The following is a 26113-nucleotide window of genomic DNA, read 5'->3' as shown; positions in this document are numbered from 1 at the left end:
TGTCCACACACAGTCTCTGACCGTCTCCTGTATCATTGTCCACACACAGTCTCTGACCGTCTCCTGCATCATTGTCCACACACAGTCTCTGACCGTCTCCTGTATCATTGTCCACACACAGTCTCTGACCGTCTCCTGTATCATTGTCCACACACAGTCTCTGGCCATCTCCTGTATCATTGTCCACACACAGTCTCTGACCGTCTCCTGTATCATTGTCCACACACAGTCTCTGACCGTCTCCTGTATCATTGTCCACACACAGTCTCTGACCGTCTCCTGTATCATTGTCCACGCACAGTCTCTGACCATCTCCTGTATCATTGTCCACACACAGTCTCTGACCGTCTCCTGTATCATTGTCCACACACAGTCTCTGACCGTCTCCTGCATCATTGTCCACACACAGTCTCTGACCGTCTCCTGCATCATTGTCCACACACAGTCTCTGACCGTCTCCTGTATCATTGTCCACACACAGTCTCTGACCGTCTCCTGTATCATTGTCCACACACAGTCTCTGGCCGTCTCCTGTATCATTGTCCACACACAGTCTCTGACCGTCTCCTGCATCATTGTCCACACACAGTCTCTGACCGTCTCCTGCATCATTGTCCACACACAGTCTCTGACCGTCTCCTGTATCATTGTCCACACACAGTCTCTGACCGTCTCCTGTATCATGGATGTGAGGTCGGTGACTGTCCTTTAGCTGGGTTGGACTGTCCCTTAGCTGGGCTGTCTCTTATCTGGGACTGTCCCTTAGCTGGATTGGATGGGTTGGACTATGTCCCTCAGCTGGGTTGGACTATGACTATATCCCTCAGCTGGGACTGCTCCTTAGCTGGATTGGACTGTCCCTTAGGTGGATTGGATTGTCGAGGTCCCATAGCTGAATTGGACTGTCAAACTCCTATAGCTGGATTGGGCTGTCTCTCTGCTGCATTAGGCTGTCCCTTAGCTGGGCGCCGGACTGTCTCTTAGGTGGATTGGAATGTCACAGTCCCATAGCTGGATTGGCCTGTCCTTCATCTGATTGGCCTGTCCCTCATCTGATTGGACTGTCCCTCAGCTGATTGGACTGTCCCTCAGCTGATTGGCCTGTCCCTCATCTGATTGGACTGTCCCTCAGCTGATTGGCCTGTCCCTCAGCTGATTGGCCTGTCCCTCATCTGATTGGACTGTCCCTCAGCTTATTGGACTGTCCCTCAGCTGGATTGGACTGTCCCTTAGCTGGTTTGGACTGTCTTCACTAAAAGAAGAAATTTTGTCATATGAGTTTGTTGTGTCATTAATTGTATGGTATGAGATTTTAGTAAAAATCAACCTTATCAGCAAGGTGTGGCAAAAGGATTATCTGCCTTAGCAGTTTTGTCCATTGAACTTGATTTAACTGGCTTCAAAATTAAATTATTCATCTGTGATAGATGAATTTACAACTGCCAAATGTAGGCGACTGTTTTGCAACTTCTGATATTGAAACATTAAAAAAATGTACTACTGTTGAAACTTCCCAGGGGGTTTGTGTATGAGCCCCAACTATAGTTAGCACATATATTGTGGTATTGTATATTGAAACAAAGGTTTTGTTTTGTTTTTGTTTTGATTGGCTTTCAGTAAGTGCCTGAGAAAGGACCCTGGTATAAGTCTAATCTAATAGGGCACTCTTACACCAGGCTGTTTTCCTGCAGGCACCCTAAACAGACACCTGTTCAGAATTGACAGTCATTTGTTGGAGCAGCACCATGGTAGTTGCAGATCAAACAGAAGCAGCTTCTTTGGCTACACAGGATAGCAGGACTTAATTTTCTGACTAAAGTTCCAATTTAAGTTTTTTTTTTATTGATGTTTTGCTAAAGAATACAAGAAACTGAGTTATTTTGTTACTTGAAAAATATTGCACTTTATACCTATTATGTTCCATGCACTACTGAGCAAATATTCAAAGTTACATATTTATATGTTTTTATGTTTTACATTTTTTTTAAATAATCACTTGTTGCATTAAACAGGTTATGTTTTAGAATATGTTGTAAAATTACTTTTTTTTGTTTTATACTTTGTTGACAAATTAATTTCACATTTATGAGACAGTACAAAGGATAATGAGTAGGCAGCTGCACAATTTGATCTATATCTGTGTGCGTGTAACATATATACCCACCCACCCTATGTTTAATGATATTTGATTAAAGAATAATTGGCTAGAGAAATTTATAGAAACTGTGAATTCATAGTTCATAGGATTTAAGTTAATGTATGCATTCATACAGTTAATTTTTATCATTTTTATAATATTTTTCCCATTATGGGCGTGAGTGGGGCCTCATGTCTAAGTTTTGCCTAAGGCCTCAGAAAGTCTAGAGCCGCCTCTGGTTACAGTGCAGCAAAGTTCAAAGCATCGAGCTCCAAAGTACACAGGAAGGAAGAAGCAAGCACCCACGTCTTCGAAAGAAATCTCGTCCCCCTGGTTATGGCAGTTTGGGATCAGTAATTAGAATCCACAAACCACAGTTGCCTGTGATATACGAGTTATGATTTCATTCAGGGACTAAAATGGAATGAACATTATCATTAAGAATCTGTAAGACTCTATGGGTTATTTAATTTAAACTGGACAAACTACTGCATGAATTCTGCAGACCTGCACTACTAATAAATATTCATTTATTTATTTATTTTTAATTAATTTGTGTTTCTGTGTTTTTTTTTTTATGAGTTCATTATTTAAATCATTTTTAATTCTGTAGCAATATGACGTTTTTTTTTTATCAAGTTTGCACTTTAAATCCACAATGCAGGAAATCCAGGGAAACCTAAAGCTTTTTTTGTGGAGGAGAATCAAGCTCCTTGGATTGATCAAATCTCAATTGTCAGGTTTTTTTTTTTTTTACACATATTCACACTTATTTTTCCTAGATAGAAATGCTATTTATCAATAATAATGTTGTTGTTGTTCTATTTTGTTGTATATATTTATTTTTTAAATAACTTTAGAAAATATTTAAATTTAACAATATAGCAATGCAATTTTTACACGTAACACATATGGGAAAACTTCAGATTTAAAAAGAAAGTAGAAAAAGGAGAAAGAAATTTTGCATTTTTGTGGTATAAACATATGATAGTCATATAACCAGAGCAAGGAAAAAGTTCATGCAGTAATTCCATTTATTTTTAAATGATATCACATTATTAGCATTCATGGGACATCTTGAGGAGTTACATAGCAGAGTCCTAAGTTGTAAGAAGCACGTCAAAGTGTTCCAGGACCACTGACGTTGTTGTGTCTTATACATTTTAAAATAAACTTTCCAGTTTCAGGACCTGCTGCAGGTACCCAGTTTTTCCTTTTTTCTGGTTAACTGGATATTCAAGCTGTGAGTTGTCAGCGGAATACTAGGGGTGGATGCAGGCTGCATATTCTAGCAGCAGCAGATTTATTAAAAAAAAACAAAAAAAAAAAAACATTATTCATGTTTAAAGTGCTTGTAAAGGCTCATTTTTTTTTTCCTTTTTTTTTTAGTTATACAGTGGAACCTTGGATTATGAGCATAATTCAAGTGAGTTTCCCCATAGAAGTCAATGGAAATTCAGATAATTCGTTCCACTGTGACTTCTATGGTAAGCAGTACTGCATGTGGCCAGAGGTGGGGGGGGCACCGAAAATACTCAGGAACTGATCGGAGCCACTCTGAAACACTCAGAGGCTCGGAAACACTTGGGAATCCGAGCAGCTCAGAATATCACCGGTGCCCCTGCACCACTGGCCAAATGTGGTACTGTACACTGGAGAGGCTTGAATCCTGCCCGTTTTGCGAGACAACGCTCGCAAACCAAGTCAGGCTTTAAAAAAAATATTAGCTCATATTGTGAAACACTAGTTAATCACGTTACTTGCAATCCAAAGTATTACTGTACATGTTATACTTACCTCCTCTGTGCAGTTGGCTTTACACAGAGCATTCCGTATCCTCCTCTTCTCGGGTCCCTCTTTGTGGCTCCTGGCCCCTCCCTCTTTTGAGTGCCCCTCAGCCAGCAGCTTGCTACAGGGGACACCCAAGCCAAATCAGAGCTCCGTATATCCATTCATCCATTCGAGCTGGGATTTTTAGTGGGGCTGTGACATTGCGGCGGACAAATCTGACCTCAAATTACACTTTTTGGGGACCAGTGACATTACTACATTGATCAGCGCTATAAAAATGCACTGATCAATGTAAAAATGACACTGGCTGGGAAGGTTAACTGGGGGCGATCAAGAGGTTAAGTGTCTTCCCTCCACCATTACCAGTAAAAAAAAAAAAATGAAAGTCCCTAAATCTTTCCCATAGTTTGTAGATGCAAACCAATCAATGTACGCCTATTGCGATTTTCTTTTTACCAAAAATATGTAGAATATATACTGGCCTAAACTAATGAATAAATTCGTATTTTTATATTTTTTTTTTGGATATGAATTATAGCAGAAAGTAAAAAAAAAAAAAAAAATTCGAAATTGTCGTTTTTTTTTTGTTTATAGCGCAAAAAATAAAAACTGCAAATGTGATTAAATACCACCAAAAAAAGCTCTATTAGTGGGAATAAAGGGATGCCAACTTTGTCTGAGTAAAGCATCGCAATTGTCAGTTAAATCAAAACAGTGCCGTATCGCAAAAAATGCGCGGTCTTTAAAGAGGAAGTAAACCCTGATGGGTTTACTTCCTCTTTTTTCCCTGCAAAGGTAAAGCATAATGGACTACTATGCATCGCATAGTAGCTCATTATGTGTCACTTACCTGACACAGGAGCCAGCGAAGTCGCCGCTGATCCCTGTAGTCCGCCGCATCCATCTTGCTGGTGGCGTCTCGCAGCTCTGACCAATGACAGCGGCGAAGCCGCGATGACGTCACTCCCGCGCATGCGCACGGGAGTCGCGTCTCGCAGCTCCGCTGCTGCCATTCGGCGAAGCCGCGATGACGTCACTCCCGCGCATGCGCACGGGAGTCGACAAATTAGGCAGATCCATTCTTGGACTTGCCGCATTTAGTGCGCCTGCGCGCCGCTGTCTACGGCGCATGCGCCGTAGACAGCGGTGCCCATTTTCGGGCAAATATCTCCTAAACCATATAGGTTTAGGAGATATTGCTTGGACCTACAGGTAAGCCTTAATCTAGGCTTACCTGTAGGTCAAAGTGGTTTGAAGGGGTTTACTTCCTCTTTAAGGGAGTAAATCCTTTCGGGCTGAAGTGGTGAATACATAGAATACATTAGGATAAAAAAAACCTTCTGCCTTTACAACTCCTTTAAACTTGTAAACACGCATTCTCAGAATCAAGCAGAAGAGCCTCATTGGCTATTGAACTTAATTTTTCTCGGTTCATCGTACATGTTGTAAGTCACTGCGTTCTTGACGTTCGCAATTTCCGATCAACTTTGTGTGACCGTGTGTATGCAAGACAAGTTTAAGCTAACATCCGTCAGAAAAAAATCATGGATTTTGTTGTTGGAATGTCCAATCAATGTCCAATCGTGTGTATGGGGCATAAGACTTTACAGGGTGGATTATAACACAGTCCATCTAGCACCTTGTCATGAGATCTTGTAATTATGTTGAACACTGAATGCTACAACTGGTTAGATAAATGGGTCACAAAAGCCATTGAATACTTAGTGTACACAGTTTCTCACAGCTGAAATTGCTGATACAGATCAGCTACTACTCTTATTTGTAACCAGGATGCCTTTATAAACCTGCTGAGAGAGAATCAAGGTAGCCCAATAGGCACGTAAGTGATTCAACAGGAATATTTGCATGCAATCACCCATTGAGGCCGCGTACACACGCGCGGACTGTTCGCCCAACTTTGTCCGTCCAACAGTTTCGGCAAACAGTCCGCTCAAACTTAGCATGGACGGACATGGCCACACACGACGGACGAACAGTTTGCTGAAACCGTGCGCGATGACGTGAACGGCACGTACGACGCGACGAAAAATACGACGTCCTATACACTGCATTATAGCTTTCGGCGTGAAAATCCTTTCTGAGCATGCGCGCAACTTTGTTTGACGAACAAGCCTACACACGAGCGGACTGTTCGCTGAAACAAGGTTTCAGCGGACAGTTTTACGGAATTTCCGAAAAACCTTGTCCGTCCAACTGTCCGCTGAAACTGTCCGCTGAAAGCCCACACACGAGCGGACTGTCCGCCCAAACACTGTTCAGCGGACAAAGTTGGGCGAACAGTCCGCGCGTGTGTACGCGGCCTGAGAGTACCAACCACCTTAAAAAAAAAAAAAAAATGTTACTTCCTTGACAATGCAGTTGAATATGGTTCATGATACTTTTGACATTAGCAGTATCAGTTACAATTTTTAGAACAAGCTATTAGGGCCTACAGTTTCTTATAAAGTCCAGGCAATACTGATATACAAAGTTTCACAAGACATCTGCAAGACCACAACACTTTGTTTTCTCCTAAAATATTGTTGTCTTGCAAATTTCTTCTAAAGCCTTTGTATATCAGTACTGCTTGGACCTTGGAAGAAGGTCCTGAAAGCTTGTCATGAAAATGTAACTGCTAGTGCATTTAAAAAAAGAATCACAAGCAGTACTTAACGTGACTTTTTTTAAAAAATTACAAATAACAAACATGTCATACTTAGCTCCTCTGTTTAGTGGATTTGCACAGAGCAGCCTGGATCCTCCTCTTCTCGGGTCCCTCTTCGGCTCTCCTGGCTCCTGCCGAGTGCCCCCACAGCAAGCAGCTTGCTATGGGGGCACCTGAGCTGAGTCACAGCTCCCTGTGTCCCCGCCCCTTGTCACTCCTCCTTGGCTGACTGACTTTAATTGACAACAGCAGGAGCCAATGGCACCACACTGCTGTCTCAGGCAAAGAGGAGGGGAGTCCCGGGCAGCTGAGACAATCCTGCAGCAACCCTGGATCTAGATGGGACTCAGGTAAGTATTAGGTGGGCTGCTGCACAAAGAAGGCCTTTTATCTTAATATATAGAGTGCATTAAGATAAAACATCTTCTGACTTTACAACCACTTTAAAGTGTACCACTTTACCCAAAACAACTGGATAAAAAATAATGTTCTTTAGCAAGAAACATACATTCCACATTCATAATTATGCTACAAAAATAAGTGTGTGCTGTAAATTGACCCCAGGTTTGCTCCTGTTTCTTCTTGACAGAGGCAGCAATTTTGTTGAAGCCCAGAGCGGCACTAAATCTTTAGGTTGAGGGCAGAATATGCCTTCAAATAACTTAAAGTATAACTAAAAGTAAAACTTTTTTTTTTGTTTTGGATAGAGTGAAGTGGGATTAAAACACCTGTCAGGTTTTTATTGCTGTCTGTGCCCCTATTAGGGAAAATTGCTCCCTTTATTAGTCCTGCTACTGTGATCATTGAAAGCAAAAGTAAATGAAAATCCCAATTATTGGGTTATCTCCAGAACCGGAATAGAGAGGACAATTTCCAATGGAAACACTAGTTTTGGTGACCTTGGTGACACTAAGGGATTCCCTCAGTTGAAAGGCATTTTCTCTCACTTCCTGTTTTGCCTATGGGACAGAAAGGGGAAATCTCCCCAATTGGGCACAGATGGAAAAAATGAACCTTGCAGTGGTTATAACCATCCAATACTCTATTCAAAATGGAAGAAAAAAAAACGCTTTGCCTTTAATTCTACCTTAAGAATGATGAAAGTCGTTTCCTGGGGATTATTCTGGCTATGGTTTGGTTAGGACAGGGCTAGGTAAGATTATGGTGGACTATTGTCTAATTTTTTTCTCTGCCTTTGATTCCCAATTGTGGGCTTGGTCACAACATCCCATATACCCCTGGCTTTATTTTGTGCTCTTTTTTCAATATTTACCTTTTCCAAATGTCTTCAGGCTCGATAAATGACAAGCAGGGATCTCTCTGGTGTTTGGCAGACGTCAACAATGCATAGAGTGATGCTGATGTGATAATATCAGTACTACGCTCTGAAACATGACACTAAGTGCAGGGCCCTGTGGTGATGCCCTACAAGGGCTGGTCCATGATGCCCTGAAGCTACTTGATGTTTTCAGCAACTATAAAAATAGCTCTCTACATGTCTCAGAGGGAAAAAGGGTGCGAGAGGGAAAAGACAAGAGAGTCCTTATAGTACACAATTTCAATGCAAACCCAATTAGTGCAGTAAAGGGAAGGAAAGAAAAAAACTGATGAGGCTGCAGGGGATTACAGGAAGGGTGTATGCAACCATTGTGGACAATAAATCTATCTCTAAGCCCAAGTCCAGTCCAGCTGGGTGGAACTGACAGATGGACAGCATGATTCAAAAATCCATAAAAACCCTGCACAGGTAGCAGAATGAAATCTAAGAAAGTAAGAAGTACATATTTTAAATCGGAATCATGTTTCATAGTTAGCTGCCACTTCTTCAGATAATGGGTGTGAAACAAGTTTGATGGTTGCTGACTTGACAGCAATCATTAAACATAACAAAAAATGATGTGCTGCACTTTTTTAAATGATCTCATAGTACATTACATAATATAAAAACACATATGATCTCAATATATAAACCATTAGTGACAAATCAGAAAAAGGTAAAAAAATATCATATACACGAAGTGTCCTAAATAAATCCCAAATCAAAAGTGCAGAATAGATGAAATATGTGCCTCTTCCAATGAAATTGTATCTGTGGTATGACCAACACGCACCTTCACCCTAAATGATAATAGGATGTATTTTTCAAGAGCGGACATATATTGCTTCAATAATTTCCATATATGTCAATGGCACCTTCTATACATCAGTTATAGCCAACTGTAAAGCCTTTCAACAAATTGCCATGTCTAGATAGTAACACCATGAAAAGCAAATAAATGCCTCTCCTTGGTGTAAAAAGCCTTTAAAACATTTATTATGATAAAGATATACACTTACAGAAGGTTAAAAACAATTCGCCTTTTAAAAGCATCACCCAGATGGCAACTAACATTGGACTTACTGGACAATCCACCTCCTTGTGATACCACAGATACAATCTCACTGGAAGAGAAGCATATTTCATCTATCTGCACTTCTGATGGGACTTATTTTAGACACTTTATTTAAATCTTTATATGATATTGTTTCACCTTTTTTTTAATTTGTCACCAATGGTTTATATATGGAGATCATATGTGTTTTTATATTATGTAATGAACTGTGAGATCATTTAGAAAGCATAACACATTATTTGTTTTAATTATTTTTATTAGAAGGGATATTTTTTTTTGTGACTGCTGCTGTATTTTTTTTTTTTTTATGTTTTTATATTTTTTCCCAATTTTACATTAGCCATCAAACTTGTGTCACACCCATTATCTGAAGAAGTGGTAGCTAACCACAAAACTATTTTAATGGTGTTAAATAAATCTTTGCCTCAAGTAGTTTCATAGTTTTTGGTTGAACTGGATGGACTTGTTTCTTTTTTCAACCTGACTAACTATGTAACTATGTAGTTGTTGACCTGATTTTTCTATCCTGGGACTGGGGCTCTTTTCCTGGTTTCTTAGATCACACTTGTCTTTAGTCTTCTAGGTTTAAATGACCTTCGGTGGCTTTCCACCTGGAAGACATCTAGAGACAGAAAGGAATTACATTACATTAAGGGTACTGCATTATAGATTAAGTGAGTACTTCAGTCAGAAGGATTTTTTTTTTTTAGTCATTGTCCATATTTATTTTAATAGTTTGGGTGGTTTATGTTTATTAGACTTGTGCACAACAGATAATTTTGTTTAGTTTCGGTTCGTTGTCATTCATAAAATACATCATTTCGTTCTGTTATATTCGTTATGTTACGTTAATGCGTTTTCGGATAATTCGTTATTATTCATAGAGTGTCGAATTCATTCATTCGTATTCGTTGAAATTCACTATTTATGTATGTATAGACATTCGTGATAATGATTCGTAGTTTGGAAAGTCGTTTATTTATTGAATCTTTTAACACACACAATGACAACGTCTTTTCTCCTCGGCTCAAATACAATACAACACCCTTCTAACTCAGTTCTCAGGGATGCACTTTGCCAGTAATCCATCCTCCGACACAAAATTTATTAGCTGACTGGACTATAAGATTTACTTTGAGCTGACCTTTTGTTTCATTAGATCTTAAAAGAATTACCGAATCATGTTGAATTCATTCAAATTCATTCGTTATATTTCTTTCGTATTCGTTGTTTTTTGTTATTTTTTTTATTCGGACATTCGGATGCATGCGAATGTCCGAAAGATGCAAAATTCGGCCGAATTTCGATTCTTCACAAAACTAATTGCACAAGCCTAATGTTTATTTTTGAATGCCCTGCCATATCAAGTCCCATAAAAACAGAGTGTTGAGCCAGAATGTCTCTGAAACAAAATATGATCATACTAAGATGGACACGTTACTTTACTGGTCCATTCACAAACAAAAATATTTTTTTGAAACCTTATGTTCTCATAAATTTTAAATGTATCATCACCCCAAACAGCCAATTTTCCTGCTTTCTTCAAGAGATACCTATTGAAACTTGTGTATATCACCTACCCAGGCTAGTTTTATTAATAGTGATAACATATGGGGTATTCTTTGTTAAATGACTCCTCCATGTATTGCATTACAACTATTAATTTTCAGTGTTATACCGTAATAGTAGTAGTACTGTTAAAATACCACTATATATAGAGCAGGTCAAATGAATTGTGTTATGCACCTTTGTGAACTGAACCAGTAGCAATATGAGTTATGCACAGTGCATAGTTGTCAACATTGTAAAAAAAATAAAAATTCGGGACACTTTTTTGGCAGTAGGTGGAGTTGTATTATAATTAGGGGGCGGGGCATGCGGTTATAGGTGTGGCATAGAAAAAGGTAAAAATGCAGCGCGTAAAGCTTGACGTAAAATAGTGGGCGTGGCTTACATGGGGGCGTGGCTCAAAGGGTGTGGTTAGAGTCTGAGATGAATGCGGGGGGAGAGGGAAAGGAGGGGCGGAGAGGGAAAGGAGGGGGGGAGAGGGAAAGGAGGGGGGGGAGAAGGAAAGTAGAGACAGCAGCCCTCCGATCCTACATCACAATAGCAATATGTGTTTTCCAGTGTTTGACAATCAGCAGATAAAGATACTCCAAATACCTGGTGTTAGCGCTTCAATCATCCCGGCACCATGATTGTTATGGTGTCAGGATGATTGAAGCGCATTATTTCTATTATTACATTGTAATATGAAAAGAAATAATTCAACTCACCATAATGCAGAATCAGTGGGAGCCATCAGTGCGTCACTAGCCACGTTGCCTGCCACCAGATTCCATCAGGTGTCCCAAGCGGAGTCTGTCCTTACATCAGGTGCCCCATCAGAGGTACCTTCCTCACATCTGTGTCCATCAGCGGAGCCCCTCCTTACATCTGGTGCCCCTCTGACATCCAGACTGGCTCCCCCACATCTCCACAGACCAACCCCCACATCTCCACAGACCGGCCCCCACATCTGCACAGACCGGCCCCCACATCTGCACAGACCGGCCCCCACAAACTGGCCCCCACATCCACATATGATCTCCTGTCCTCCAAAGTGGCAGCCGTCGTTGCTGCGCCGACTTTGAACTGTGGCGCCGCCCACTGCTCTTCACACACACACACACACACACACACAGGCAGCGGGGGTGGGCAGCGCCACAGGTTCTCTATTAAAGACCAGCTTCTGGTCTTCTTAAAAATGGAGGCCGACAGAGACATCGTCTCCGCCGCCCGCGGACCACTAGCGGCCGGTGGCAAAAAACGGGAAATTTGAATTTCCCAGGACAAATGTCCTAAACCCGGGAATGTCCCGGGAAATTCGGGACAGTTGGCAACTATGACAGCGATTATCAAGAAAATAACTATTGACCAAGAGAAAATAGCTTTTTGAATTCACCTAATGTGTTTTAAACCATAACACTGAAACTGAAATTGTCCTGTAAATTGATGGCAACAGGGGTGGTACTTTTGTGGGCTTACTGGAGGGAAGAAGCTTAGGGTGTACCGGCATGTGGTGAGGTTCGCTATTACTAAGTTGGGATAAAAAGTTAATTTGAATAATTTATTTTCCTATGGTATGGATTTGAAGTGGACGTATGGTGATAACTCTTTAAATATTTTAGTAAATCAGTTTCTAAATGTGTTTAAAATATGTATTTAGTTATTTGGCAGGGTTCGCCCTTTAATATGCCTGCTTATGTGTATTAGAGTCTGGGTAGCAGGTAATCTAAAATATTTGAGCTCTTACCTCATGATGCCGTAGCTGGAAGTTTTTTCCTTCATGATAACAATTGTAGGTTCGTAGAAGTGACAATAGCTCAGACCTGATTAAAAGAAACATAAGATGACTATCACAAATTTGTTGCTAGTAACTGATCAATTGCAAATGATTTCAAGTTACAGGGGTACATAATAATACAGTAAAAATGAAAAATGTAATCCAACAGACCAAAGCACAAATATGTCAGCTATCTACCATTCATATGGAAAACATTTTGCAAAGTTTTCCAAAGTTTACACTATATGTGTCTATACTAAGTTTCATATCTCATTGTAATTACCATCTAGCATACCTTTTCAAGCCTTATAACATGTAAGAAACCTTAAATCAGTTTTGGGTGTCAGAAAACCACTGCAAAAAACTGTTTTATTCAGATTTTACAGTACAATAGCATTATTAGGGTTGCAAATATAATAATAAATAACTATCCTATTTAATTTGTTCATAAACAACCTGGAGGATGAGGTAAACAGTTCAATCTCTGTATTTGCGGACGATACAAAACTAAGCAGGGCAATAACTTCTCCACAGGATGTGGAAACCTTGCAAGTAGATCTGAACATATTAATGGGGTGGGCAACTACATGGCAAATGAGGTTTAACTACTTCAATACCGGGCACTTTGCCCCCTTCGTGCCCAGGACAATTTTTAGCATTCAGCTGTTTTGCACTTTGAATGACAATGTAACACTGTACCCAGGCTAAATTTTTATAATTTTCTTCCCACAAATAGAGCTTTCTTTTGGTGGTATTTGATCAAAAAGATTTTCTTTGTTTCTGTTAAAAAAATTTGTTTTCTCCTTCACTGACGGGCACTAATAAGGCTTCACTGATGGACACCGATGAGTTGGCACTGATGAGGTGGCAGTGATGGGCACGCACTGATATATAGAGTTGATGGGCACTGATAGGCGGAACTGCAGCACTGATTGACACTAATAGATGGCACTGATGAGCAGCACTAATGATGAGGTACTGCCAGGTTTTATTGATGGGCAGTGATTGACACTGTTATATGGACTAATTGGCACTGTGGTGGGCACTGATTGGCACTGCTGTGTGCACTGACAGGCGTTTCTGATGGGGCACTGATTGGCATGGTTTGTGGCACATCTAAAAGGGGCTGTGCTACTAATCAATGTGCTTAATATCAGCACAGACCCCCCCTCTGACAGGGGAGCCGCATGCAATGCCAAGCTGCTGCTGACAAAGCAAACAGAAAATTGGCATGAATTAAAAAGGGGATTTACTCAAGAGATAAAGCAATAATTCTCCCACTCTACAAGACTCTAGTCCGGCCTCACCTGGAGTATGCTGTCCAGTTCTTGGCACCAGTCCTCAGGTAGGATGTGCTGGAAATGGAGCGAGTACAAAGAAGGGCAACAAAACTAGTAAAGGGACTGGAGGACATTAGTTATGAAGAAAGGAACGTATTCTCTCTGGAGAGGAGACACTTAAAAGTGGATATGATTTAAATTTACAAATACCATACTGGTGATCCCACAATATGGATAAACCTTTCCATAAAACTGAGTTTACTAAGACACATGACAAGTAAAGAGGTTTAACCTTAAACTGCATAGAGGGTTTTTTACTGTAAGAGCGGTAAGGATGTGAAATTCCCTTCCACAGGCAGTGATTTTAGCAGGAACCATCAATAGTCTCAAAAAACTATAAGATTAGCACCTGAACGCCTACAACATAGAGGGATATACAATGTAATACCGACATATAGTCGCACACATAGGTTGGACTTGATGGACTTGTGTCTTTTTTAAACCTCACTTACTATGTATAGCAGCACACAGCTTTAGGACTTCCCAACAACATCAATGGACTGATTGTTTTCCAGACTTTCTCATTGTGTTCCTTTAACCACTTCCTGACCGCCCACAGTTGTTATACGTCGGTACTTTAAAGAGGAATATCGTTGTTATGGAAGCAGCTAGCTAGCTGCCATAACCCCAGTATCCTCTTTTCAGTGAGTGGTTTGGTTTCAGATAAAAGTAGTCTCTGCTGTGGATTCACCGCAAGATCACTTTTTATCGGTGGCGGCAGGGCCCGAGTCCTGCTGGAACGCGTGGGAACGGCGTCCCTGCACTTTTTTCACAGCAGGATTGCCGTTCCCTTTGCAGGACCAGAGCCGCCCGAGGCTCTAGCACAGCCTGCTAGCTGTGTTGTCTTCACAGAGCTGACATCGGAAGAGCAGCACAGTGATGCACGGAGGGCAGGGGCTGGCCCAGTTAACTGATTGGTTAATAGAACCGCTCTGCAATCTATCAACCAATCAGTTAACTGGGGCAAGTCCCGCCCTCTGTCCATCCCTTTGCTGCACTTCCGATGTCAGCTCTGTGCCTCCGATGTCATCTGCTGTGTCCTGTGTAAGGTAAGACAGGGAAGAGGGCACTGTTATGAAGGAGGGAGGGGGAAAGTATCAAAAACTAAAAGGAATGAGGAGGGGTGATATAAAAGGGAGGCAGGGCAGGAATGTAAAGGGGGTTCTATAAAGGGGGTGAGGACAGGAATGTGAAGAAGGGTGCTATAAAAGGACAGGTTTAAATTTTAAAACTGGCTACTTGGTCATCTTCTGTAGTATGTCGCATTCACAGTCTGGTCATCTCCTGTAGTCGCATTTGCAGTCTGGTCATCTCCTGTAGTCGCATTCGCAGTCTAGTCATCTCCTGTAGTCGCATTCGCAGTCTGGTCATCTCCTGTAGTTTGTCGCATTTGCAGTCTGGTCATCTCCTGTAGTCGCATTCGCAGTCTGGTCATCTCCTGTAGTATGTCGCATTTGCAGTCACTGTATTTTATTTGAAATATATATATGCATATGAGCGTATCATTTTTTTTGGTGGGGGAGTGGCTCTTGGGTGGGAGTTCCCACACTTTTCCCCAGGACTTGACCCCTGGGTGGCGGGAAAGGGCCCCCCCACGGCCGCACTCCAGTGCCCTCCGTGGCTTACCAGAGCTGACGGTGAACGGATCTTCACCCTTGCTGGGCATGGAGACAAGTGAGGGGAAGAAGGCCCCCACCCGGCTCCATAACAATGCAGGGCAGAAGTGACATCAAAACGTCGCTTCCGCCCATAGCTCTTAAAGGTCCATTTTTTTTTTATTGCATTTTAGTGTAAATATGAGATCTGAGGTCTTTTTGACCCCAGGTCTCATATTTAAGAGGTCTTGTCATGTTTTTTTTTTCTATTACAAGGGATGTTTACATTCCTTGTAATAGGAATAAAAGCGTCACAATTATTATTTTTTTTAAGTGTAAAAATAAATGGTAAAATAAATAAGAAACAAAAAATTTTTTTTTCTGTCCTGACGAGCTTGCGTGCAGAAGCAAACGCATACGTGAGTAGCACCCGCATATGAAAACGCTGTTCAAGCCAAACATGTGAGGTATTGGCGCGATAGGCAGAGCGAGAGCAATAATTCTAGCCCTAGACCTCCTCTAACTCAAAACAAGCAACCTGTAGAATTTTTTAAACATCGCCTATCAAGATTTTTAAGGGTAAAAGTTTGCCGCCATTCCACGTGCGGGTGCAGTTTTGAAGTGTGACATGTTACTCGGCGTAACATTATCTTTCAAAATATATATAAAAAATAAATAAAAATTGGGCTAACTTTACTGTTGTCTTATTTTTTAATAAAAAAAAAGTGTATTTTTTGCAAACAAAAATGCGCTTGTAAGACCGCTGCGCAAATACGGTCTGACAGAAAGTATTGCAACGACAGCCATTCTCTAGGATGTTATAAAAAAAAAGTATAATGTTTGGAGGTTTTAAGTAATTTTCTAGCAAAAAAAAAAAAATAGGATTTTTGTGCTCACTGTAAAATCCTTTCCTGTCGCATCATGGCAACATACACTCTGGGTTGTGACTCCGCCTCCACAACCTGATAGGACCACATAGCTATAAGATGAAGATACGCCCCCCGCCCCGGTATTCTCTTATTTTTCCTCACCTGTTGGGACCGCACGGATCATCACCCTCTTACCGCTTCACCCCAGCCAGGTTCTAGCCTCTCCTGGGTGGAAGTCCTTACCGGTACAGCCTCTAAAGTAAGCTAAATGGAAGGAACCCCACTCTGGTGATCTCAGGGGTATGAATGCTTTTTCTCTGCAAACAGAGCATTGCCTCTATAGCCGTTGGAAGTAAGCCTTAAACAGGCTGAAGGCATATAATAAAAAGATCGGTCTTTAAGCCTTAAACAGGTTTAGTACCTGCGGTGGTCTCCGGTTTCCTCTTCCTCCCTGGTGTCACTCTGTCTACAGCTTGACAGCATACTCTCTACCTTCAGTATCTCTTGTCACCTTAGGTTGTCTGGTGCCTTTCCCCCAGTGTTGCCTCTCTGCCATATTTTACTTCCTTTTGCTGAGCTCTGTGTCCCACAGCAGCTTTAGCCCTCTTCCTGGTCACTCTGCCGCTTTGCACATGCTCACTGTGCACTTTGGGCAGCCTGTGTATGTCTATGTCTTTGCCCTTTTCCAAGATGGCGCCGGCGGCCGCACGGCGCTACTGAGCATGTGCGGGCGGGACATGACCCCCGGCTGAAATTTTAAAAGGGGAAGATGCCTTTTTTTAATGCAGATTCCTTTTTTGCCTGTTTTTTTGTGCTCAGCTGAATTTCATGACTGCTGCATTTCTGTTTTTTTCTGCCCCAGTGTTGCCTCTCTGTTTGGTAAGTATCTCCCCTGTATTTTTCTTCTCTCTATTCCCCTCTTGTTTCTGTTATGGCTTTATCTTCCTTACCCTTGTTGTGTTACCTGTGTCTTCAGGCTTCCTCTGTTCCCTATCCATGGAGACCACTGCTCCAGCAGATCACCACCAGCATAATAGGTAAGAGGGGAGGAGTTTGGTAAGTAGAGAAGATCGAAAAAGAGAGCAGGACGCACCAGCGCTACCTAAATGGTTAGCCCCATCAGGTCCGCAAGATCATCTCGCAGAGATTCCTCGCATAGAAGAAGCAGCTCTGGCCATAGGCGGAGCCATTCGGGTGGAGGAAGTCACTCAAGGAAAGGGAGTCACAGAAGGAGTCGCTCCAGGTCTCGTTCAAGGCGCAGCCATTCCCACCGAAGAAGATCCCCTGACCGGAGGCACCATTCACCAGCATGCCACTCCCATCCTTCTGAAAATACCTGCTGGGTATGCGGGGCCATAGCCCTTCCAGATATGTTGGCATGCCACAGGTGCTTTGAAGAAGCCACCAGAGAGAAAGGGCAAGAACACAGAGAGCTCACAGAGTCTTCTGCCCCACGTGTCGCTCCCGACACGGAGTTATCTTCACGGGGTGCTTCGCCGGCTCCCCCAAGTACTTCCAGAGAGCATGATTGTCCTTCAGATGAGGAAGAACTAGAGGCTTCAGCGGGCTTTGACTTCTCCCTAATAGAGCCTTTTGTGAGGTCAGTGAAGGGGGCCATTAGCTGGGAGGAACCCCAGGATGCCCAACGCAAAAGGAGAAAATATTTCCCGAACCTGAAGGGAGAACCCAAAGCCTTCCCCTTCATTGATGAGTTGAGGAACTTATCAGAGACGAGTGGCAGAGACCCCAGAAGAAAGAAAGTCTCAACAATCGCTTGCCAAACTATATCCTCTAAAGGAGGCTAAAATTAAATCTCTCGTGTCCCCGCCAGTGGTGGATGCATCCCTCATGCGCCTAGCCAGACACGTTACGCTCCCTATCGAGGACACCGTGTCATTCAAGGACGTCCTGGATAGGAAAATCGATACTAATCTCAAAAGAGCTTACCTAGCATCAGGAGGCGTATGCAGGCCAGCAGTGGTTCTTGCAGCTGTGGGTAAGGCTATTGCCAGTTGGTCAGCAAGCACAGAAAAGCTTGTATCCAAGGTGCTGATCAGGACCAGATAGTTAGGGCCCTGCAAGAACTAAGCCCTGCAGGGGATTTTGTGGCAGAGGCATCTGTGGATGCTATTAAGTCTGCATCCAGGGCTATATTGTCCTCGGTAATGGCCAGACGGGCTCTCTGGCTCAAACCCTGGGTGGCAGATCCTGCTTCCAAGTCCAATTGGTGCCACATCCCGTATGATGGCGAGAACCTTTTCGGCGCAAAATTGGACTCTGCTATTTCTAAGGTCACTGGCGGAAAATCAGGGCTTATCCCCTCGGATAGAAAGCCAAAGCTTCAGAGGCCTCCTCCCTTTAAGCGTAACCTCCCGGACAGGTACAGGGATACCAAGTCCTACAGGCCTGGTAGGGAGTACAGAAGGAACTGGAAGGCTCCTCAAACGTATTTCCTGAAGTTTCAGAAGCCCAGGACCCCGGCATCTACTGACCAGAAGTCCTTTTGAAGGTGCGTCCGCCCAGCCAGCACTGGTGGGGGCCAGACTCTCAAAGTTCACGCTGGTCTGGGCGGAAACAATAAGCGACCCCTGGACGTTAACCACCGTTCGCGTCGGGCACAGATGGTCATTCAGGTGACTTCCCCCAGGGGGATCATTTTTGCCCAACAAACCTCCCGTCATCCCGGCAAAAGAGGTTAGCCTTGTCCCGATACGTTCAGGATCTGCTCCAAAAGGAAGCAATTACCGAGGTGCCCCTATCCCAAAGAGGTCGGGGGTTCTATTCCCCTCTATTTCTAGTAAAAAATAAATCAGGGGACCTACATCCGGTCCTGGATCTAAACTTAAACCGCTCTATCCAGGTAGAAGCATTCAAAATGGAGAGCCTCCAGTCTTTCCTCCAGGCCATAAATCTGGGGGACTGGATGCTCTCCATAGATCTACAGGACGCCTACCTCCATATCCCTATCCATTCAGAACTCCAAAAGTTCCTCAGTTTTTCGCTAAACCACAGACACTTTCAGCTCTGAAGTATTCCGTTTGGAATTTCTACGGCTCCCAGGAACTTTACAAAGGTCCTTCTTCCCGTTATCGCGCATCTGAGGGAGAGGGGGCTGCGAGTCCACCATTATCTGGACGATATTCTCCTCCTCTCAGACAGCCGGGAGTCGCTGTTACAGCATCGAAAGATCCTCGTCTCCACTCTGCAGAATCTGGGATGGCTCATAAACTGGGGAAAGAGCCAGACTCGGCCCACCCAGAGAATGATCTTCTTAGGAGCCCAGTTGAATACAGTGCAGCTGCCTCCGGAGAAGTCTTCCCTGTTGGTCCGGAAGGTGAAGAAGGCCATTCTGGCAAGATCCCTGTCGGCCAGAGTATGCCTCAGCCTTCTAGGCTCCCTATGAGCAACCATTCCTATGGTCCGTTGGGCTTAGTGGAACACCAGACCTCTGCAGATCTCCTTCCTACATCAGTGGGAATGTTTCATCCATGACCCAGACGATCCGGATCTCGGAGACAGTAAGGCACTCATTGCGTTGGTGGACTCGTCCCCACAACTTAAACAATTGCAAACACATAGTCATCCCTCCTCAGGAGGTAGTGACCACGGACGCCAGTCTAGAAGGTTTGGGAGCCCACTACCAGTCCCATGCAGCGCAGGGCCATTGGCCTTTCGAAGTACGGGACTCGGTATCGAACGTGCTGGAGATGAGGGCGGCCCTCCAGGCTCTCCTGGCCTTCAGCTCCCTTTTAAGGGGGAAGCAGGTCCTCTTAAGGATGGACAACAAGGTTGCTGTCGTCTACATAAACAGACCAGGAGTCCCTCCATGATGCGGGAAGTTCTCCCTGTGATTGAATGGGCACAGTTGAACCTGTCAGACCTGAGGGCGACTTACATCCAGGGGGTCGAGAACATCTTAGCCGACACGCTCAGCAGGGAGTTCGCCTCCAACAACGAGTGGTCCCTGAGCCCTCAGGCCTTCTCCCTCATCTGCCAGAGCTGGGGTCAACCAGACATAGACCTTGCTGCTACTCCGGCAAACTCCAAATGCCGAAGGTTCCTGACGAGGTTTCCCTTTCACTTAGCGGAGGGGACAGATTGCCTCCAGCATCCCTGGAACTTCCATCTTGGGTATATCTTCCCTCCGACTCCCCTGATAGCGAGATTTCTCTTAAGGCTCAGGAGATCAATGGCATTGGTGATAGCGGTGATTACTTTTTGGCCCAGGAGGCCATGGTTCACCACCCTCCTACAACTGAGCACAGCAGACCCTTTTGCTCTTCCCCTGTCAGCCGACTTGCTCTCCCAGGGCCAGCTACTACATCCATATTCGGGGAAGCTGCACTTGATGGCTTGGGGGCTGAGAGGGCTAGGTATCTATGTCAGGGCTGCTCCCAGAAGGTAGCTGATACCCTGCTCCAGGCCAGAAAACCTACCACCAACTGCACCTACCGCAGGGTCTGGGAGAAATTTGTTGCCTTCTCTCAGTACCTTGGCCGGGATCTGTCCTCCCTTTCAGCTCCTCTGATCCTAGAGTTCCTGCAATCAGGCTTAGACAAAGGTCTTAGCTCTAGTTCTCTGAAAGTTCAGGTGTCAGCTCTATCCGCCCTGACAGGGGTTAAATGGGCTCACGATCCCCTTGTTATGCAATTTCAGAAGGCCTTTCTTAAACTAAGACCACCTAGGAAGCCTTCCTTTCCAACATGGGACCGATCTGTCATCTTAGAGGTGCTATCCAAAGAACCCTGTTTTCCGCTGGAAAACATCTCTATCTGGCACCTGACACTAAAAGTCACCTTCCTGGTCGCAATCACATCAGCGAAGAGAGTTTCAGAGATGCAAACATTACTGATTAAGGAGCCATATCTGATCATTCATCCGGACAAGGTAGTTCTAAGACCCTTGGATCACTTTATCCCAAAGGTGGCACCCTCTTTTCACTTCAACCAGGAAATCAACTTGCCAGCTCTTAAAACAGACCAGGGTGACCCTCATCCTCTGGATGTAAGGGGCAACATCATAAAATATCTTTCCCTGTTCAAATCCTTTAAAAGATCGGAGAACCTCTTCATCATTCCCTATGGCCTTAGGAGAGGTCAAGCAGCGTCGGCCCGAACCATTGCCTCCTGGTTGGTGAAGGCCTACTTGCTGAGTGAGTTGCAAATTCCTGAAGACCTGAGGGCTCATTCCACCAGAGCAGTGGCCACCTCCAGGGCAGCGTATTGTAGGGTCTCAGCAGAAAGCATCTGCAGAGCGGCCACTTGGTCCTCCAGGAACACCTCTATCTCTCACTACAAGGTGGACTCAACTCAGCTATCAACAGTAGAATTGGGAAAGTCCATTATTCAAGCCAACTCTTCTATTCCTTGCTAATAAACGTTTACCTTTGCATCTCCCACCCAGTCTGCGAGTTAATCCCCAGAGTGTATGCTGCCATGATGCGACAGGAAACCGGAAAATTGTATACTTACCTTTCCGTAATTTTCCTTTCCTGTCGCATCTTCATGGCAGCATACAATATCCCACCCACAAAGGTGATTCATATATACAGAGAATACCGGGGCGGGGGGCGTATCTTCATCTTATAGCTATGTGGTCCTATCAGGTTGTGGGGGCGGAGTCACAACCCAGAGTGTATGCTGCCATGAAGATGCGACAGGAAAGGAAAATTACGGAAAGGTAAGTATACAATTTTCCGGTTTTCTCTGTAGTTCACTGACTGACACACCTCCTTTATTCTTAACCATTGGGTTGTTACGCGGCCTTCAGGAGAGGACTAGGCAGAACATGTTAACATGTAAAAAAAAAAATGGAACTTTCTAGTTCCGCCCAAGGGGCAGTCCCTTCAGTAACAACCCTACAGCCCACTTCCTGCAGCCTCATTACGTCAACAAGCAGTATGACGTAAAACAATAAGAGGGGAGGGTGCTGTGTCAGTCAGTGAACTACAGAGAAAAGGATTTTTACTGTGAGTACAAAAAAACGATTTTGTCTTATGTTCACTGACTGACACATCTCCTTTATTCTTGACCATTGGGACGTCCCCAAGCAGTATCATAACGAGGGGTGGGAAACAGCATAAAAGAACTTCACCCACAATCAGAAGTGCTCCCTAACAAGGGAGTCACCACCTTATCTGACCGCATCAGAACTTACGGTAACAATGCAACAGTGCATTATACTCAAAAGTAACTATTTTCTTTAAAACAGAAAAAGTAGTGCAGAATTGCAACATTACAGGGCCGCCCGCAAACTTGCGGCCAAGCAGGCAGACGATGCGCTTACATTCACTCTGTAGAATTTGGTAAGTGTGAATGGACGACTAAATCGCCGCCTTACATACCAGAGCGACTGACACTCGATGTCGGAAGCCCAAGAGGCCCCAATTGTCCTGGTGGAATGGGCCATGGTAGGAAAGAGGGGCACCTGCCCCTTCAAGGCGTAGGCCTGTACCACAATAGTCTGACCCACCCAGAAATGGTGATCGACTAGACCGCCATACCTCTCTTTTGGACCAGCTACCAAAACGAACAGAGATCTAACTCCCGAAAGGGAGCCGTGGCAGACAAATATATCCTTATAGCCCTGATCACGTCCAGGGAATAAAGGTCCACCTCTTAGGATGTATCGGTTTAGGACACAGAGATGGTAACACACTATCATCATTGATGTGGAACTCCGAAACCACCTTCGGCAGAAAAGAAGGTTGTGAACGCAATACCACCTTATCCTTATGGTTAACCATGTAGGACAACTTGCAAGACAAAGCCGCCAGTTCCGTAACCACAAGTCAACAAGGGAATTCCTCTGATTTTCTCAAAAAGCGGTTTCTGAAGAGCCGATAACACCAGGTTCAGATCCCACGGGATAATGGTGAACACACTGGAGGAACTTCAACCCGAACCCCCTGAACAACAGTGCTCACTAGAAAGTGATACGCCAGGGGTCGCTTGAAACCAACTTCTGGTCTACTCCTCGCTGTAGAAACAGCAGGATCCTGGAAACTGATAGGATGGCATCTGTGCACCTTTCTCCTCCCACAGAGATGTATGCCTTCCAGGTACGAAAGTATATCTTCAGAGAAGAAGATTTCCATGCTCTCAACATAGTTGAGATCACTGAGTCCGATAGGCCTCAGTATCTTAGCATCTGGCTCTCAACAGCCATGTCGTTAAAACCAGCTATGGTAAAACAAGATGGCGAATCGGACCTTGACACAGAAGGTCCTCTTACAACGGCAGTCGCCAGGGAGTCTTCGCAACCAGGCGTACTAGGTCGGCGTGTCAGGGATGCCAAGGCCATTCCGGGGCATTAGTATTACTGGAACTTCCTTGGCCTCCACTCTGCGGAGCAGACATGGTAGTAGCTTTTGCGGGGGAAAGTCGTAGATCAGCCGGTACTGATCCCATGGAGCCACCAGTGCGATTAACGCGTCTGCCCAAGGATCTCTTATCCTGGATATGAATTTCGGTCCCTTCCAATTGAGACGGGAAGCCATGAGATCCACGTCTGGTGTGTCCACCACAGGCGCAATAGCCTGAACATGTCCGGATGCAATGCCCATTCTCCTAGGTCCAGCATCTGTTGACTTAGGTAGTTCGCCTGCCAGTTTCTTCCTCCTGGGATGTAATGGCCGACAAGGCCGGCACCTGTCGCTCTGTCCACTGTCCAAGGATGTGAGCGACCTCCCGTGCTGCAGCCAAGCTACTTGTTCCTCCTTGATGGTTGACATATGCCACCTCTGTGGCGTTGTCTGACTGGATCCTGACCGTACGCCCTCATAGTCTCATTGACATTGATGTGGAGAGGCAAACCTGATCGCTCTGAGTTATTGATCAGCAACTTGGGTTCCTCACCCGACCAGAGACCCTGGGTCGACTGTACTCCCAGTACTCCACCCCAGCCGGTCAGGCTGGCGTCAGTTGTGATTAGGGATGACCCGAACACCCCCCGGTTCGGTTCGCACCAGAACTTTCGAACGGACCCCAAATTCGTACGAACATTAGAACCCCATTGAAGTCTATGGGGCTTGAACGTTCGAAATTAAAAGTGCTAATTTTAACTGCTAATATGCAAGATACTGTCCTAAAAAGGTTTTGGGAATCTGGCTCCTGCCTCAGGGGACATGGGTCAATGCCTAAAATGTTTTAAAAAATGGCGGGAGCACTGATTTTAATGAAGATTTTAATGAAGATTAAAGTGAAAAAAAAGTGAAATATTTCTTTAAATATCATGCCTGGGGGGTGTCTGTAGTATGCCTGTAAAGTGCCAAGTGTTTCCCGTGTTTAGAACAGTCTCTGCACAAAATTACATTTAATGGAAATAACGTCATTTAAAACTGCTTGCGGTTTTAATGCTATATCTGGTTCCTGCAATATGGTTGAAAATCATTGAGAAAAATGGCATGGGTAGCCCTCCCTGCCCATTACCAGCCCCTTTGGGTCTTGTATGGATATTAAGGGGAACCCCGTACCCATATTAAAAAAAAGGAAATACGTATGGCCCCCAGGCCCTATATACTCAGAACAGCAGTATACAGGCGTTGCAAACAAGACAGGGACTGTATAGGTTTGTTGTGTTAAGTAGAATCTGTTTGTAATTTTCAACTGGTACATTTTTAAAGTGTAGCTCCAGTCAAAAAATCTATTTTTAAGCTTTTTGGAAAACATAGGGAAGGGTTATCACCCCTGTATAATTTGTTTTGCCGTCCGTCTTCTTTCATCTCACTTGCTGTTGTCTCCTTCCGTTTGCAAGTAGGAGATGTTTGTAAGTTGGATGTTTGAAAGTAGGGGCCTGCCCTATATGCTCTGCAGAAATGGCGGAACAAGGTGTTGGTTTTGCCACAACATTGTAAGCCCTCAAAGTGACTCTTGGTGGGCGCTGGAACGCCCTGCTGTGAACGATTATATCAAGAATTGTAATTACATGCCATTGTTGAACAGTGGTAGAAAAATTGACCTTTGGTGGTTGTGGTGCTGGTGCCACAACACTATAAGTCCTCACAGTTACTCTGGGTGGGCACAGGAACAGGCCCTCCTGTGAAATATTATATCAAGAATTGTAATTACATGCCCCTGTTAAACAGGGGCTGAAAAATTGGTCCTTAGGCACTGGTGCCACGACACTGCAACCTCTCCCATATACTCTAGTTGTAGTGCAGGAATTAGCCCTGCTGCAAAGCATTGCATCAAAAATTGTAATTAAATGCCCCTGTTAAACAGGGGCAGAAAAATTGGGCTGGTGGCATCACCCAGAACCAAAAATGTTCTTCCAACATATCAGCGGAGGAGGAAGAGGATAGACAATCAACATAACAGGACAGTCACTCTAAAAAAATTATTTGGTTACATCAGCTTCAGGTGCTTGGTAGCTGTGGGTGATCCAAGACTGATTCATCTTGATGAGTCGGTGGACAGGCGCACCCTGTGATCGGTAACAAAGCCACCAGCAGCACTGAAGGTGCGTTCTGAAAGAACGCTGGATGCAGGACAGGCCAGTAGCTCAATTGCATACTGTGCAAGCTCTGGCCAGTGATCCATCCTCAAGACCCAGTAAACCAGAGGATTTCCAGTGGGAAAGGTGTCCAAGTCTGACCTTGCCCCTAGGTATTCCTGCACCATGTAAATCAGACGCTGGTGATGGTTGCTGGAACCGATCATACCTTGGGGCTGCAGACTGAAAATTTGTCTGAAAGCATCGGTCAGACAGACACTTTCTCCTTCTGACCGATGCCTCAGCAACACGTTGTCCAGGACCAGGAGTTTGTAACCTCCCAGTCTCTGGGAACGGGTTGCACAGACCTTTCTGCAAGGCCTCCTGAAGATATCTCATCCTCTGCTCCCTCTGCGATGGCAAGATAAGGTCGACAACCTTACCCTTGTACCGTGGATCAAGGAGAGTGGCCAGCCAGTAGTGGTCCCTCTCCTTGATCCGAAGAATACAAGGATCTTTCTGCAGGCTTTGCAGGATCAGGGAGGCCATGCAGTGTAGGTTAGCTG

General features: G+C 44.2%; 2 protein-coding genes across 5 annotated transcripts in view; one reads left to right on the top strand and one right to left on the bottom strand.

Annotated features, from left to right (window-relative positions):
* DEPP1 (DEPP autophagy regulator 1) overlaps window positions 1-2689 on the top strand; it is a 7712-nt gene extending 5023 nt beyond the window's left edge. Inside the window, exon 3 of the mRNA XM_077454839.1 lies at window positions 2367-2689. Coding sequence (XP_077310965.1) covers window positions 2367-2538 — 172 coding nt within the window. The 3' untranslated portion in view covers window positions 2539-2689. The remainder of the gene's footprint in view (window positions 1-2366) is intronic.
* Window positions 1-26113, bottom strand: part of RASSF4 (Ras association domain family member 4) — an 855531-nt gene that overhangs the window by 285297 nt on the left and 544121 nt on the right. For all 4 annotated transcript variants that reach the window (XM_077454834.1, XM_077454835.1, XM_077454837.1 and 1 more), the window contains one exon: window positions 12282-12357. In XM_077454834.1, the coding sequence (XP_077310960.1) occupies window positions 12282-12357 (76 nt within the window). The remainder of the gene's footprint in view (window positions 1-12281; window positions 12358-26113) is intronic.

Source organism: Lithobates pipiens, unplaced genomic scaffold, assembly GCF_037356315.1.
Source record: "Lithobates pipiens isolate NorthernLeopardFrog02 unplaced genomic scaffold, aLitPip1_a1.2 Scaffold_25, whole genome shotgun sequence".
NCBI classification, from domain to species: domain Eukaryota; kingdom Metazoa; phylum Chordata; class Amphibia; order Anura; family Ranidae; genus Lithobates; species Lithobates pipiens.
Note: the sequence above shows the minus strand (reverse complement) of the source record. Positions and strands in the feature narration are given on the sequence as shown.